Source organism: Nelusetta ayraudi, unplaced genomic scaffold (assembly GCF_046127955.1).
Source record: "Nelusetta ayraudi isolate G7.1 ecotype Tasmania unplaced genomic scaffold, CSIRO-AGI_Nayr_v1 ptg000136l, whole genome shotgun sequence".
Classification (NCBI taxonomy): domain Eukaryota; kingdom Metazoa; phylum Chordata; class Actinopteri; order Tetraodontiformes; family Monacanthidae; genus Nelusetta; species Nelusetta ayraudi.
Window position 1 is genome coordinate 3927264 of NW_027466186.1, and position 15803 is coordinate 3943066.

The window sequence follows — 15803 nt, forward strand, 5'->3', positions numbered from 1 at the left end:
CAAACGCGACCCGCCTCGCTCTCCCACTGACGTAATTTGAACGTTTGCAATTTAAAATTTTAACAACTCATCTTTTACTTGATTTTGTCAATTAGTTCCCAGTGCATAAAGAACAGATTTCTTGTCCTCTCTTGCCCTCAGAATGGTCGGGAGTGGTTCCATTCTGAGAAGAAAAACTTAGGCTACTGCCAGTGGTATAGTCTAGTTTATTCTACTGGGTATACACTGATTTTTTTTTCTCCCCTCCCCGCCTACGTATACACCTGTGCTGCTTCAAAACAACACAAAATAAGAACCACCATGTCTCAGTAATGCATTCAAGTATGCATTTGAAGTGGTTGTGCAGTAATTCCGAACCTTTTCTAGTGGTTATACTGCGTATACCTGCGCATCACGTAGACTCCGCCACTGGCTACTACTGTTAAATAGCCAGGGAGAGTTTTCGCAGTGGGGCCCCTGGTGGCAGAAGGGGAAGGCCCCTCAGTGACCCGTTTCCTTGTCTCCCCCACTCCCCCACTCCCCCACTCCTCCCACTCCTCCCTCTCCTCCCCCACCCCCGATGCCTGCGTTTATGGTTTAGCCCTGCATCCTGTTAAGAGTAGCAGCAGGAGCGGACCATCACATTTGGCGCTCAGCGTGGGGGCGGTTGGTGAGCTGTCATGTTCCAGCTATCCCACCGAGATACGCTTCTGCCTCTCCGCGAAGATTTGGTGTTCTCTCATTTGCATTTGCTAATGAGATCCTGTCTGCATGACTTTCTACTGGAAGACTATCTCCCTGAATATCTCCCCGCGCAGAGCAAACACAGGTAGAGGATGAAAAGCCTATTTATTTAACCCCTCTTAGGCCCATTAAGATTAAGCGGGGGCTCGCGGGAGAGATCCGGCCGGGCGGGCGGCCACAAATATGGTTAGTGCCCATTGCAGACAGAGACAAATGACATAATTCGCACTACAGTGCAACTGAAAGATAATTGAAAAGAAAATATCCCCTGGATTTCACTTAAAAGGTCAGAAATAGGATTTTAAAGGGCCTCACTGGTCAATAGTCCCAAGCGTCATTGATAAGTCAACAAAACTAATGGACAGATTTTCAGTTTCCAATTAAAAATTTTTTTGGAATTTTGTGGAATTTTCTTTTTGTAAATTTTAAATGTTTTTCAACATCAAAGCGTAATTTATTTTAGAGCAGTCACCCACAACCTACTTTCCAACCCCCTGCATGTTCCATCCAGGTCAAAGATGCTTCAGCAAGATAATACTTCTTGGCACCCATCTAGGTCAGCGCAAACATTTAGTTTGTCTTTTTTTTGGTAACAATTACCACAGAAAAGAGAGTTTGAGGGTATCCCTCTGATGAAAGATTTTCAGTATTTCATAAAAATGTTTGTGATTGCATAAAATTTTAAAGGTGCCTCAAAACTTTTTTCCTACTTCTGTATATTATTTTCACATTTCCCGTCAAGCATGCCACCCGACTAATCGCTGATTATTAAGTGTCTGAACCAGCCCTTGCCTATTCACCCTGATCACAACTTCACAACAGTGATTCACTTTTTCGAGAAGCTTTCCCCTGCCAAGATGCATGACTCCCAAAAAATCACTCTTCCGAAGGGAACTTTTGGAAGTCTTGGGCCAATTAGGGCCAGTTTAGAGCACTTCCTCGTTATCACCCAATCTGCACTGTTAAGAGTCCCTGCCCACCAATCTGTCTGTGTCAGCCAGGCTCCCCAAAACCATCGCAGTTCCGCTCAGGTCAAAATAATGAACTGGTGCTTTGTTACAAAAAAAACAACAAATTGTGTTAAACCTCAAAGACATTGATGCATCTGTGCCATATTAAACGCTGTATCAAACAAACTTCAATGTGTACTGAAGTCAAAATACCAACTATTGTGTGTTTTCCTGTGACATCATTGCATTATTTATGAGGCATTAATACATTTAAGCTTTGAATGTACAAGCATTTCATGATTTCACTGTGAAACCAATAGCACTTTTTATCATTACTGATTCATAATGCACATAATGCTGTTAAATGACAAGATATGCATCTTTTGTTTTGACTTTAGATACACTATGCCCTCTTTCACTCCATCCATCCATCTCCTCTTTGTTTTTCCGCTATGCCTCCTGTCTTGCTGTTTCAACATCAGCATTCTTCTACTGATATATTCTCTACCAGAGATATTCTCTCTGGCTTTATTTCCAAAACGTCTAACCAGCACTGCCCCTGTGTTGCACTCACTCCTGGTAACCAACTATAAAAAACCCTAAAAGACAAAGAAAACAACACCTAGTATGAGTAAATGTTGAAACTTAAAGCTGAAACCTGATTTTCAGTGTCAACACAAACAAGTGGGAAATGGAAGGTAATTCATTTTTTAGGTGTTGACCCTTCTTTACCGTCTGCACACCAGTAAAAGGTCCCCAGTGCCGCATCATAGTGACAGATTTAAATGACTTAAACCTAACCAGGCTCCCTGGTTTGCCTGTTACTTCACAAACAGATGTTCAAATACACAATGATTTGCTGGGGAAAAAAATCCCCATCAGTCTTCTAGGTAATTTTTCCCACCATCACTTGCTTCCCACTGCTCTTTGCTGTTGAAGCAGACATGACTCTGGCGTCAGTGCTACGATCCTGAGCCTTGTGTTTCTTAACCACCCTCCACAATCCTCTGCAATCTTCTTTGAACAGTTATAAATAAAGATTACATTTAATATTTTCCCCCCTGAATCATCACAGCACATTTCTCCGTACAGAACAAAGCATACGTATTTCAATAATAATTTATCGCAATATTTATCTGTATCTAGCCTCAGTAGCAATATTACAGTATAATAACCAATAACAAATAAGGCAGCCTTGTTTTGCAGAGTGTCCTTTTCTCCAGTGGGGTGGAAGAAATATTTTCTGCGCCATGTCCTGTCTTTCGAGCCGACAGGCAGGACCATACTCTTGTTTTTTTTTATTTTTTTCATTTGTTCCTTCTCATATGCGGAAACTGCTGACTGTGGTATCACTTTATGATTAACAATTTAACTATGATCCCCTCCTTCCCCATTGTTATTCCACAGATGACTGGGAGTAAAAGTGAAATGCCAGCGGCGACACGCAGGCTTCATTAGATTCATTGATTGATTTATTGTTTTCCACGGCTGTAATCAGTTTCCCCAAGGTAATTTGTAAGCTCTTTACAGTTCAGAGGTATAAGCCTGAAAGTTAATTAATCGGCTTTGTTTGCAACTTGGTGGGAATGCCCGTCTGAATTGGAAAAAGTCGCCGAGGGTTAGAATCCCTTATTTGTAACCAACGAGAACAAAGCAAAGACGGTAAGCAGACGTAATTATATCCAAATCATCCCATTTTAAATTCAGCCTGATTTATTGTTGGCTGTAATTTCCTTTATTTTAATTTTCTCTCTCTTCAAAAAAAAAAAACAACAAACAAATTTAAGGTTTAGGCAAATTTTCGTCCCTCAGGTTCTTTGCAACCTACTAATAAGGCATTAAATAGCAAAGAAAAACAAGATCCGGTCAATGTTGTGTTACACAAAAGAAACCCAAAAGCTAAAAGTTACAACAACATGCTTTTATTCCGTGAGTCACCAAGGCCTCTGTGCTGCTGCATCTTGCCTTCAAAGGGGAGAAAAAAAAAAAAACCCTGATGGTGTTGCTTGGCCTTTGCCAGTCTTAATTGAAGTCTCGCTTTAATTGGCTTTTCAGTGGCTTGCGAATGGGAGATGCCGTTTGTGGGTTAAGTGCATCTTAATCAGAGCTTTAATCCAGTCATTAATAGAGAAACACGAGGTGTTGAGAGGAGCGGAGAGAGGTCGATAATTGAGAGGCTGCTTCCTTTTACTCCCTGTGCTGTGCTGTGTGTGTGAGTGTGTGTGTGTGTCCGTGTGTGTGTGTGAATGTGCGTTTCTAGTTACCCCTCAAACGCCAGGATCTACTTTTAAGATATTTATACATTAGTTTTTGTCAGTCTTGAAATGTTCTTTCACAAAAGTGGTGCAGAGGTACATCTGCTTTGTGTGCTTACACTCAAACTCCTTTGTTCTAAATGCATTGCAACGATTAACATGAGACAAAAAGAATTGCTCTGGAATATGTGTCCCAGTTTTTTTTTTTTCCTCCCTAAATTTCAGACCGTATTTGTGTTCTGGTAAAAGCGTGCGTGCACCGTCGTCCGTAAAAATAGATTGTTTTTTTGTCTACTAAACGCAACTGTGCGCGCCCCATTCCTCCCTATTGCTCAGCTGTCACATTCTCACTGAGTTTTTCGCACTGTATATTTTAACACCTATCCCTGGTGTGAGGCCTGTGTTCTTCCTTACCCGCACTCTTGCCCTACCCCCTCCTCCTTTTTGAACACGCACACACACACGCACACACGCACACACACACACACACACACACACACACACACACACGCATAGAGACGGAGTATTGAATCAGTGTTTCTGTATTGAATAAACATGGTGCTTTTGGGGTCCGGATTTGCATTATCCTTTCTGCGAGGTGTACTTGTCACTGCTTTTTAGTGTCATTTATTATAGACATACACACCTACTGATCCCATAAAAGCCTTGTCAATTGCTCGACAATTTGCTGTTTCTGACTTTCTCTGAGGGAACCGCAGCAAAATAACAGAGGGCTATCTTAACAAGTATAACTAAATAAGCAAAAAGGAGAGATTTGAAGACTGAGAGGAACCCAAACTACCAGGTCTATCTATCTCTCACCTCTATGCCCCGGCTCTATGCCCTGCCTCTGTCTGGGAGTGCGCTGTGAGTTTACAGGTGTGAAGGAGCAGACGATAGGATGTATACTTCTGACGGGGCTCAGCCTCTTAACCACACTGCGCTTATCCGTTCTGCAGAGTGCGAAAGCATCCGTGGTTCGTGAGCAGCGCAGGTCAGTCAGTCGCACACCAAGACCCAGGTGCAAAACACAGGATGCAGTCAACTCAGTCTCAGAGGGTTTTCATTCTGTTTTAAAGCTGAAATAGAGGCATGTGCATAACGTGGGAACTGTCAATGAGGACGCAGACGTGGACGGCTGTGGGGGCAACATGACCACACTACTGCTGCTGCTGCTGCACACTGACTGCTGGACTGTTAGATTGAAGGCATAATGGTGTCTGCGCAGCGCTTTTGTACATTTCAAAGTCACAAATGTGCTTTTACCCGAGCACACACACATCTAGAGACTCTCTGCCACACACATATGCAGACAGATGCACATACGTTTTTTTTGCCACTGAAATGTTAGAAAAACTTCTTTTATCCATTAAAAAAAAAACTTCATATAAAAAAAATCGATCCTGTCCTTTGCTTTCTCCGTGTGATGCCTCCCCACTTCCCGGCTCTGTCATAATGGAGAGTCTGCTCGGCCATTTCTTCAGCCTATTCTTCATTTGGAGTAATTATAGATGAAGAGGTAAAAGATGTTTTTTCCCCCTTCTTTTATTTTCTCCATCCTACTTTTCTTCCTCTCCCCTGCTTGCATTCAGAGGAGCTCTCACTGCCGCATTCTTATTAGGGACATGTCTGAAAGGCTCCCGCAGCATGTGGTGTCCTCTGACCGTCCGCGACGGTTGCTTTTTGTTAGCATTAACAAGCCAAGCAAGCAAGGATAGCTTTTCAACAGGTACAAACTTTTCCCTTTGGATAATTAACTGCATTCAGACACTCAGAGCAGTGTGGGCAACGTGCGCACAGGGGCCTAGAGAGGATCATGCGGTAGAGAAAAGGACAGTGGAGGGAAAAAAAAAAGAAAGAGAAGAGAGCGAGATGGAGAAAAAAACTTGATTGAAAGACAAGATGTTCTCTTTGGTGTTGTTCAGTGCTCGTGCATCCCGCAGCAAACTCCTATTCAAATGGTCCAGTCTTCATTTCTGCTCTGCCAGCTGTTTGCTTCCTTGTCCACAAAGCTTTTCATCTAGATGGACCTCGTAATGGGCTAGAAGTCCCGTCATTGTGGGCTGGTCGAAGGTTCGCTGCCTTAATGAATGGGCGAAACACAAGAAGGGCTGAATGCGCCGGGGGCGTTCTTGTTTGCCTCACCCACAAAAGCCCCGGGATGCCTCCTGAAGAAGGCCTCCTCCATCCATTGCCGTCTCGTCTCTTGTTAAAGGGGGCATAAAGCAAAGGCAGAGGGGAAAAGTAATTTTCTTCCCCTGTCTCTTCCCTTCTTTCGCCGGGCTTCTTCTACTTCTTTTTGCCGCGCACTTTTATAAAGGTTATAATTACCCTCACAAGGGCTCCTCAAGAGAGAGCGAATAGGGTTTTTGTACCCTTCTCTCTTCACATCTTGCCTGTTTCTGGAGAAGGAAGCCATATTAACCTTTGGTCTGCTCTTTTTTAACGATGCAGAGAGAAAGCCAGATGTGCCTCAGTTAAGGAAAAAAAGAATGGCCAACTTTATGTCTACATTTTCAGACCAAGTTGGATGTTCCAGTAACTGGAGCGATTGATATATTTCAGTTTAATACAGTTACATTTGATTTAAAGGTTTGATATTTTGCGAAATTCACTTGACAGATATTTTCTAACTATAATATGTATGTAGGACGTGTCAATTTAGTCCCCAGACATGAGGAAAGTCCTTTATTTAAGTTACGAGTTAGTAAAAGCTAGTCACACTTTTCTGAACATGTGCGCTTAGACATGAAGTTCTGTATACCAGCCCTTTGTGATGTCACAAAAGGTCACACATGGTCATATGTTTGGGATCGTTGATTAATAATGACAGATTGCTTATCTCAAGTTTCTTGACGATAAAGGAAAAAAAAAAAAAGCACAGCTGACCACATGGGGCAGCAAGCATCAGACGTCCAGAGTCCGTCTGCGACCCACCCCGACCCCGACCACCATTGCAAGCCCACCTCACCTTCGCCGACCCCGTCCCTCGTTCCCTCTGACCTCCACCCCAGGCTCTTCTGACTGATTACTCCTAATGTAGTTTTAATTAAAACTGGTGGTGTCAAAGGGTTTAGCTCGCCTGAGAAGCGGGTGCAGATTGTGGCACAGTGGCAGATCCCTTCACTTGCTTGAGAGGAAATGCATCCTGACAATGCTCGGGCGGTGCCAAAATGACCAGAACCAGATTAATAATTAAAAAAAAACACACACACACACACACACACACACACACATGCAGGCACAGGCTTCCAGACCTGTTTGGACATCACAGAGATGTGAGTGATTTCTGAACTGTTAATAACATCATTATCTGTTACATTTGGGTATTAGTGAGTGGTGATTTATGTCACACCATGTGCTATTAATCATGCATTATGTCATTGTTTTGATGCTAAATCTGAAAAAAAAAACATGTAACCATTTGGTGGAATAGAGAGATTTTTTAAAAATATTACCATAGAAAATGATTGCCCCGTGAATATTATTTTTGGTTTATTTATACTACAATTAGTCATATGCATTGAGTTTCTTACTCAATAACTATAACAGATTTGACTGATTTCAACTGATATTGAAGAAACGTCATTTATTTTTGGAGATGATAGGAATCATCGTCATACTACATCTACAGCCACTGCAACGGAACCTACTACAACATAAATGCGTATTATCACCCGGTGGAAGAAATGGGATACTCATATCAAGGTATTTCAGCGTACACTTGGGCGGTCATCACCGCCAAATTTCACAGTGGTGACCGCAGAAGGTGCCCCACCGCGGGATTCAACAGCAGAGGTCCATGTGTAGCTTTGTAATCTCCCCACCCGAGCCGTTGGATTATGTGCTCTCCGTCGACCCCGAAGTGGCTCCCCGCGGCTCGGGCTTAAACACTCTCCTCGCCACGTCCCATCTGCCGACGTCTTGGAAGATGAGAGTGAAGCCGGGAGCGAGGCAGCAGACGAAGGAACAGTCCGGCGCCTCCTCGCTGTGGCTGAGCACAGTAAGGAAAAGTCCTCAGTGAGTCACACCTCCAGGAGCACTTTCAATGCTCATCCATAAGTAGTTTAAGCACCCTTGAAAATCAGTTTGATCATCTGACTTTCTCTCTTGCAGCTGCGGTTACGGTTGCTACCCCGGTTCTCAGTATCACCAATGCGACACGACCAAGTTGTAAAAACTGCAGAAACAAAATCTGACCCCTGTCTTTCTTCCCGCTGAAACTCAAAAGTGCAAGTGGCTGCAGTGTCAGTGACCCTTTAACATTCTCTGACAGGGACCATGTTTTGTGACTGTCAGTGGACAGTTGGAGGGGCTGGTGGTTGGCCCTGAGCAGTGAGGCATGTAGTAAGAGGGTTTAACTTCTCTAACCTCCTTCTGCCAGGTTCATGGGGTCCTGCTGCTCTGGTAATATTGGATCAGCGTTGGGAGCCTGCGCTGTTGCCATACCAGCCAGCACGCTACCTGATATAGTGAGCACTTTCTGCTACAGGGCCAACGGGGCCTGGTATACCTCTCCATACACTTTATCATCAACAACTCTCTCTGTTTTAGTTATGATTCTATGAGACTGAAAGAAAAAGAAACCACTTTTCCAAACAACTTACAATGTTGCAGTATATATTTGTATTTACAATATTTAAAATTATTCTTAATTAGAAAACAATATGCTTTCTGCTGAATTGGTTTTGCACATTGTTTTTGTATTTTGCTTTTTTTTTAAATATTATATTCAGCAAGATAAAATGAAAAGGCAAAGAGGAATTTTATTCCACTGACAACAACTACAATGAAAAAATTAAAAAAAGGATCACTCTCGCTTATGTTTATAAAACAGGCGACAATGAGAACCATTAATAATGTAGATGTTATTAAGTTTCACGAAAAATGGCATTCCCACTAACTGCAATGATTAGATGTTTTTATTTCATCATTTAAAAAGAGAAAGAAGTATTGTATACTCACATACATAATTATACATTTAAACTTTTAAAAGTAGAGTAAGTGCAAAATGTCACTTTGGGAATGGTCAAAACTATTATTAATCTTAATCAATGTGTTGTTGTGAATTAATTGATACAATGATAGGTTTCATTGCATTAAATCCTTCAAGAAGCCGTCATTGTTGGGATTCTGTTTTATTATGACAGTCTGGTTTGTTTACCCAGAAAACATACTGTATACTGTCTCTTTGCCAGGTTACCATGCACTTCAGACATTAGTATGGAAATTATGATAACTGCCTTGTAAATAACACTTATTGCTGGGTGTTGTTTTACTTGCACGATGAACCGTCAAAGACTTCATGATTTGTCAAGCATTCAAGAGATATTAAAACCCTGCATTTGGTTCAGTGGTTGTGCAATCACTCGCATAAGCTCCTCTTGGCTCCGGTGCGGAAATTTGGCTGGTGCTGTAGTTTGGAGAGACCTGCAGATATTGAAAAATCTGCAGAAGCCCTCCTGTTGTCAGGAAGGAATAGAAAGAGCGCAATGTCTGGGAGGTGTTTGGTTGAGGCTCTCGGCTCTGTGTGTCCATCTGTCAGCTTAAAAAGAAAAGAAATGTGCAGCGCACACAGGTGTTGCCCTGTTTTTTTTTTTTCCTTTTTCGTTTTTTTTTTTTTTTTTTACCTCTACCTGCAGAAATCTTTGTTTATCTTATCTCAAATGTATTTGGTCGTTTATTTGTAGATGTCAAGGCTGAGCTGCTGAGAGAGAAAGACACAGTTTTATTTAAAGCCAGACTGTCGTGAGAATGATGGCAGGAAGGCAAGAGGTTTGCCAGACAGACGGTTGTGTGGCTGAGTGATAGCTGTGGAGGTACGCCGGGTTTTCGCCTGTGGTCGAGATGTGAATGTAGTTGCTTTTGCAATCTGACGACTTACAAGAGTACATGGCGTCATGGCACGTGTGAAACTGGCCTATTGTTTAAAGGTGTTTGTAAACAGGTGGGTTATCTGTATATGGGATCCAGACAACCCGTCCTCTGCACAAACAATTGTGGTCAGGTCCACGATACCAAGCGTGCAGTGTGTGGTGCAGGTTCATGCTCAAAGCACATTGGGGAGTGGGTGAAGCGTGGTGTAGCGTGGATTGCGGTTGACATTCAGTGAGCTGTTTTTTCTTTTACTTAACCACTTTGACGGTGTCAATGCCATCTTGGAGATTTTGTTTTACTGTTAGATCACGTTTGCAAGACTGTAACAATAATCTGAAATCAGTTAACTGTGCAGAATTTAGAAAATGACATTACTTGCTCGTTTTGCTTAATTAGCTTAAGCAAAATGAATCAAAAGTGTATGTAATAATCGCAATAGTTATTGACATCACATGACATGAACAGGAAATGATTTCAATGAAAAAAATAAGTAAGTAGTTAACAGTATGTTAATAATAACGTTGTTTTGGCAATGGTGCTGACTAACAAGTAAGTCCAACATACATTGTTTTTAATTACAAAAACAATCAGATCGAAAAAATAATAATATGGTAGTAATAATGGTTCTTGAATTGGAAACAGTGATGTACGATGAAGAAATAATTGTCACAACAACGGCTGGAGAGAAATAAAGGAGTCAGGTGTGGTACGCAGACGTGATACGCCGTGAAATGTCAACGGCGGCATGAGAATTTGACTCTGGGACTTGTAGTTTCTGCCGCCGCCCGCTGACGTCAGCGGAAGTCTACTGAGCGTGCGCAACCTGGGTCACATTGGTCTCTGTTTTGAAAGAGTCTTGCCATGGCAACTAACACAGGTAATAGTCGTCTTACCCCCCTTAAAAGCTCGAACAGCATGAAATAATTTTACGGTAGGGTCAGGCGTCACTTGGTTTTCTTTATGCACCTTTCACTAACCGTGTTCCTGGTACAAAACACTGCCGCGATGTGCACCACTAGCTAATGGCAGCTAGCGTTAGTCACTTCTTTCCTTCCTCACGCTGTTTATGTGTAAAATGTTAGTGATTCTAAGTGATTGGTCGCCGTAGGAAAACAAAACACTTTCCCATAAGCGGCGCGCTGCCTGAGCGTGTGCAGTAAACTGTCGAAAAATAGGTCGTATGTTGTATCATGCACCCAATGACATTTTCCTATACACGTCATTTCCCCAGTACCTATACGGAGGTGATAATACGAATTGTTTGGTAACCTGTTAAACTCCTGCCTACCAAATGCATTGAGAGATTGACTGATATTTTGATCAAACATTCGTGCTGTATATGTTTTCTTAAGTAACAGTAAGGTCCCATATTATGCAAGATTTACCTCCCAGTGCTGTCTTCTTGCCCGTTGTGCTAATACTTAACCAGGTTAGTGACAAGTGACCTGGCCAGGTGTTTATTACTGGTGTTGTCCCATCTTAAACATGGGTAAGGTCTAAAGCACTAAGATGTTTTTATTTTTTATGGAAGCCTGTAACTAGAGCACATAATATATATGTTCTTAGGAGTTGAATCACTGAGACTGTATGTTTTTAAATTTGGGATGAAAAATAAAGGTCCTGAAAAGTGTATATATAAGATAAAGGTCCCATACTTTATTATTATTATTATTTTTTTAATTTAGGAAGCAGAGGTTTTGTGACATGTGATTAATGGTGCTTTCCATTTACATTGGAATTCTGAATTAGATTTAGGAATGGCTGCTGTTATATAACAACACACTGGCATGATAGTTTGAATGTGCAAGCGCAAAGAAAATGTCCAAGTCAATGTCGTATACCGTTGTCGTTAGGACTTCACCAACATCAAAAGTCAGAACTAGGGGTTTAATAAATGGAATAATGCGCTGTTTGATTCAGTGATGATGGCAAAGACAGTGAAGGCCACGACTACCAGGTATGGATCGGGTCAAAAAACTGGCACACGGGAAAAAAAAAAAAATCTGTACAATGAAATTTCAACCAATGTAACACACCTGGGTTGGGCACTGAGAGCGTCTTGTTTTTGGACGCTGACGTTCTTCCTGATGATTCATTTGTGCGTCTTGCCTTCCAGCTGCACCTGAGGAGATGCATCTGAGACATGTGGAGGTCGACGTCCTCATCCCAAAGCTAATGAGAGAGAAGGCCAAGGAGCGCTGTGTCGAGAAAGTGGAAGGTGTGTTTGTGTGTGCGACAATCCTCTCGTTTGTTTGCACACGTTTTTCTGCACGTGGAAATTCTTGGTCATTCCAGTTGGGGAAAACACATGGTTTGAGCTACCCACTAACCTGATCGCTCATTACTGATTTCAGAACGAGGTAAAAGCAGTTGAACGAGGGCGTATTCAAACCTGCCCTGTTTGGTTCGGACTAAACCAAAAAAGTCCCCTGTGCGGACCTTTTGGGCTGGTGTGAATACAAACCAGCAAACTCTGGTGCGGAGCAAAGAGCCGGTCCGAGACCTCGCCGGAGAGGTGGTCTCGGTTCGGAAACCATGGTGCGGTTCGGTTCGGTTGATGCCACTGGGTGGTTGGAACCAGTTCTGAAATCACACACCGTTTTACACGTCACAGGCTTCCGTAGCCACAGCCATTATGGGAAATATTGTTTTGGTTAGCATAGTAGAAAGTTTAGTGGCACGTCGTCGGACCGTCAGGCTAACACGAGCTGTGGAGCAATGAGGAGACGGTTCTTGCAAAACTTCTTCCGTGTGGCAAAATGGCAAACATCTCCTCATAATGTCGACGTTGCATCAAAAGCCTCTGATGCTCCAAATTTCCTGCAAACACTCGTAACTGTCTGGGAGCTCCATGATTGTTTACTTTACGTATTTTACCGTGTTACTTAATTCATAAAATGTATAATAATGGGACACTTTGTTTTATTTACGTCAATATGCTGTCCCCTTCCTGTCATCACCAGGTAAAAATTTGATGCCCCTGTTTTAGATTTTTTTTCTCCTTTTTTTCGTTTTACTTGACATAAAAAGCAGAACATTTTCATGTCAAGTAGAATCTTGCGAGACTCGTCTCAGTGTAGAGTGGTCGACAACCCCCCCCCCCTCGGCCTCCCCCGCCCCCCGCCCCCCGCATCCCCTGGTAGCGACATGACTCTGCTTTGTGGTTTCCACAATTCTGATGGCTGCTCGTGTACGTTGGCTGCACACAGCTGGGTTCACATGCATCTTGAGGTGTCGGGACAGACGGTAGATGCGCAGCTCAGTGGAAACCCCCCTCCCATCACCGGCCTCTTATCCCACTCTTTTTCACACCTCGTCGCTTGCCCCGGGTTGTTTCTCTTTGTATGTTTGTGGCTGCAGCGGGCTGCCCTGGGCCCGATGGCTGCTTACAAAAAAGAGAAAAGAAAAAAAAAAAATCAACTCAATAGAGAGTGATGAGCAAACAAATGAGCCCCGAAAGAAACGGTAGTGTTTTAGAATCTTACCTGATGTGATTTTTCTTTCATGATGCATTACACACACAAGAGCAAACCAGATAACTTTGCAAGCCCTTTCCAACTTGACACCGCCAGAGTTTTTGATTCTTGAACATCACTGAGCCGTGGAAGGGAAACAAATCTTATCCTTCCTATTTTTAAAAGACTCACTCTATAGTTTTACAAGTTAAAGCTGGATTCTTACATTCCACGTATGTGCTAGCGCACAGGTGTCCAACTCTTTGATTGTATTTGGCCCGCAATATATCATTAAATCATTACTAGAGCCTGGCCCGCCGGTATTGTACAGAACATGTAGTGCTAACGGTGCGACTCCCAAATGTTCGGCTGGTTACGTGGCGGACCATTTATGTTCACGCACTGTAATCGAGTCTCCTCCGAGGATTCAGGCTCCTGCGTTCAAGTGAACGCAAGCCGCCCACTTCTGCATCTAAGGAACGTGAAGGTGCCATCGCACCTTCAGTGGGAGGCCATTTTTACCCCCCCCCCCCATGAAGGCAGCCCTAATGATTTGCCTTTTGGCGAGGCTCCGACGACAGAGTCGCCCCTCGGCAGCCTCTATTGGTGCCATGGGACGAGGCTGAGGCGCCCGCTGATTAGATTAGTCGCACTGTTCTGCACCTCTAAATTGCTTTTCCAGTTGTTGTTTTTTCCTTCACATTTCCACCCCGATGAAAGTGTCTGTGTGATAACCATACTGATGCGGCCGATAAAGGTAATTATGATGTCAGTTGTTGGGGAAAGGGACACAGGAGGGCAGCGTTCGTAATTAAATCCTCGAGAAGGAGCGCGCTAACGGGGTGACGACTCGCTTTTCGACACCTTGTTTACCACGAGGGCCTTTGCACATTTGATGCAGAACGCACCACCACCCAGGCCGCGGTGGCACTGACGCAAAGACCTGAGCACGTGTTTCATTGGCCTCAGTGTTGCTTTTGTTTTTTTTTTTCATAAATGTCATATTTTAAGGTAAATACACATTGAAATGTCAGTGTACCCATTCGGAGATCATCTCTCTTTATCAGACGCAGGTTGAACAGCCTCTTCTGAAATATATTTAGCCCTCTGTTTACAGCCTCCTGCACTCACTGTAGGTTCCTGTCAAGACTGATGCTTCTTTGTAACTTTGAGGGTGGAATGAACGCCTTGTTGAGTGTGTCATTGTTAAACTTTTTGAGAAGATTCCGGGCTCACCTGTGTGACATCACAAAGGGCCTATTTGCAAAAACTGTGAGTTTAAGCACTCTTGAAAAGTGGACCCCAATTTTTTTTTTCCCCCCTCCATTTTTTGGGGGAGTTCATGGACGTGCTTGAGACACATTTTGTCCGAGGACACTACTGAAGAGAATATTATTCAGTACAAGACCTTAAACGTATTAACCTGAAACACCGTTCTATTAAAAATCTGCAAGTGGCTGTAGTGTGACTGCTAGAACCTGTTCTAGATCTTCTCTACACATGTTCAATAATATGGTGTGAATCTGAATGTTATATTGTGCCTCTCACCCATGCTTGCATCTAAAACCTTGTGTGGTAACATCGTAGTAACACAACAGTAGAATAAGTGAAACATTTGTAGCCAGACAGTACCGCTGATGCTAAAGCCCGTTTCTCCTCTGTCGTTTCTGCCATCCGCCCGCCTCCACCTCTGTCCAGCCTTCAACAGCTGCTGCAAAGAATCTGGCTTCTTCATGGTGCTCAAGTGTCGGGAGCAGAACGCCGCGTTGAAGGAGTGTCTCACAGTTCAGTGAGTATCCACTGCGAGCCCTTTCGCCCGGGCTTCACCCACTCTTTGAGCAACGGTGTCATCAAACCGAAGCCGTCACACACGGCCGTGCTGAACGCTGCGCCCTCTGTCGTCCACCAGCTACCGGGACCCCGTCTTCTTTGAGCAGTGTAAGCAGGAGTACATCAAAGAGAAGCTGGAGTTCGAGAGGACGGGAATCCCGACAAAGAACAGGAAGCAGAAACTCCCAACTAGCATGTAAAAGAGTGAATATCGGCCAGCCGACGGCTTCAGGAGGAGCGTCGGGCCTCTGTCAGCTAAACGCTTTGTCCTGTGTTTCTATTGCTTATGCTGTGACGCCACCAGTGAATCTCCATCTCAATCCATCTGAAGGGGAAACCTAATGATAACAATCACATGACAAAGTGTGCCAGCTAGTGGCATTGGATCAAACAATGAATCATGTGATTGTTGGGTACATGAATCACTCTGTAAATACAAAATATGAAGTGTGTATTCTTAATTAAATATTATTCACTAACATTAATGCTGTGAATGCACTTGCATATCCTGTTTTTTTTTTTATTTTATTGTCTCGGGTTGCGCTAAACTAAAAGGAGTTTGACACCTCTGGACTAGACTGAACGACCAGCTCTTCCTCGGTCTGATTTGCTACAGTCTCAGTAACTTGAACCTCAGAATGATGGTGAAAAGGTACACCTTCTTTTTTTTCCTTCATTTAATTGGTAATATTTACAAACAGTCTGCAGTGCAG

The 15803-nt window shown here is 43.2% G+C and overlaps 1 protein-coding gene across 1 annotated transcript; it reads left to right on the top strand.

Annotated features, from left to right (window-relative positions):
• Nucleotides 1-10626: 10626 nt before the first annotated feature.
• On the top strand, nucleotides 10627-15575 carry cmc1 (C-x(9)-C motif containing 1). The gene is made up of 4 exons (XM_076012457.1): nucleotides 10627-10682; nucleotides 11922-12023; nucleotides 14959-15049; nucleotides 15170-15575. The coding sequence occupies exons 1-4, from the start codon at nucleotides 10667-10669 to the stop codon at nucleotides 15288-15290; spliced, it is 330 nt and encodes a 109-aa protein (XP_075868572.1). The 5' UTR covers nucleotides 10627-10666; the 3' UTR covers nucleotides 15291-15575.
• Nucleotides 15576-15803: the final 228 nt, after the last annotated feature.

Coding starts and splice junctions, on each gene's coding strand:
- cmc1 (XM_076012457.1), top strand. Junction 12,024..14,958: donor CTGTGTCGAGAAAGTGGAAG/GTGTGTTTGTGT, acceptor ACCTCTGTCCAG/CCTTCAACAGCTGCTGCAAA. Junction 15,050..15,169: donor AAGGAGTGTCTCACAGTTCA/GTGAGTATCCAC, acceptor GTCGTCCACCAG/CTACCGGGACCCCGTCTTCT.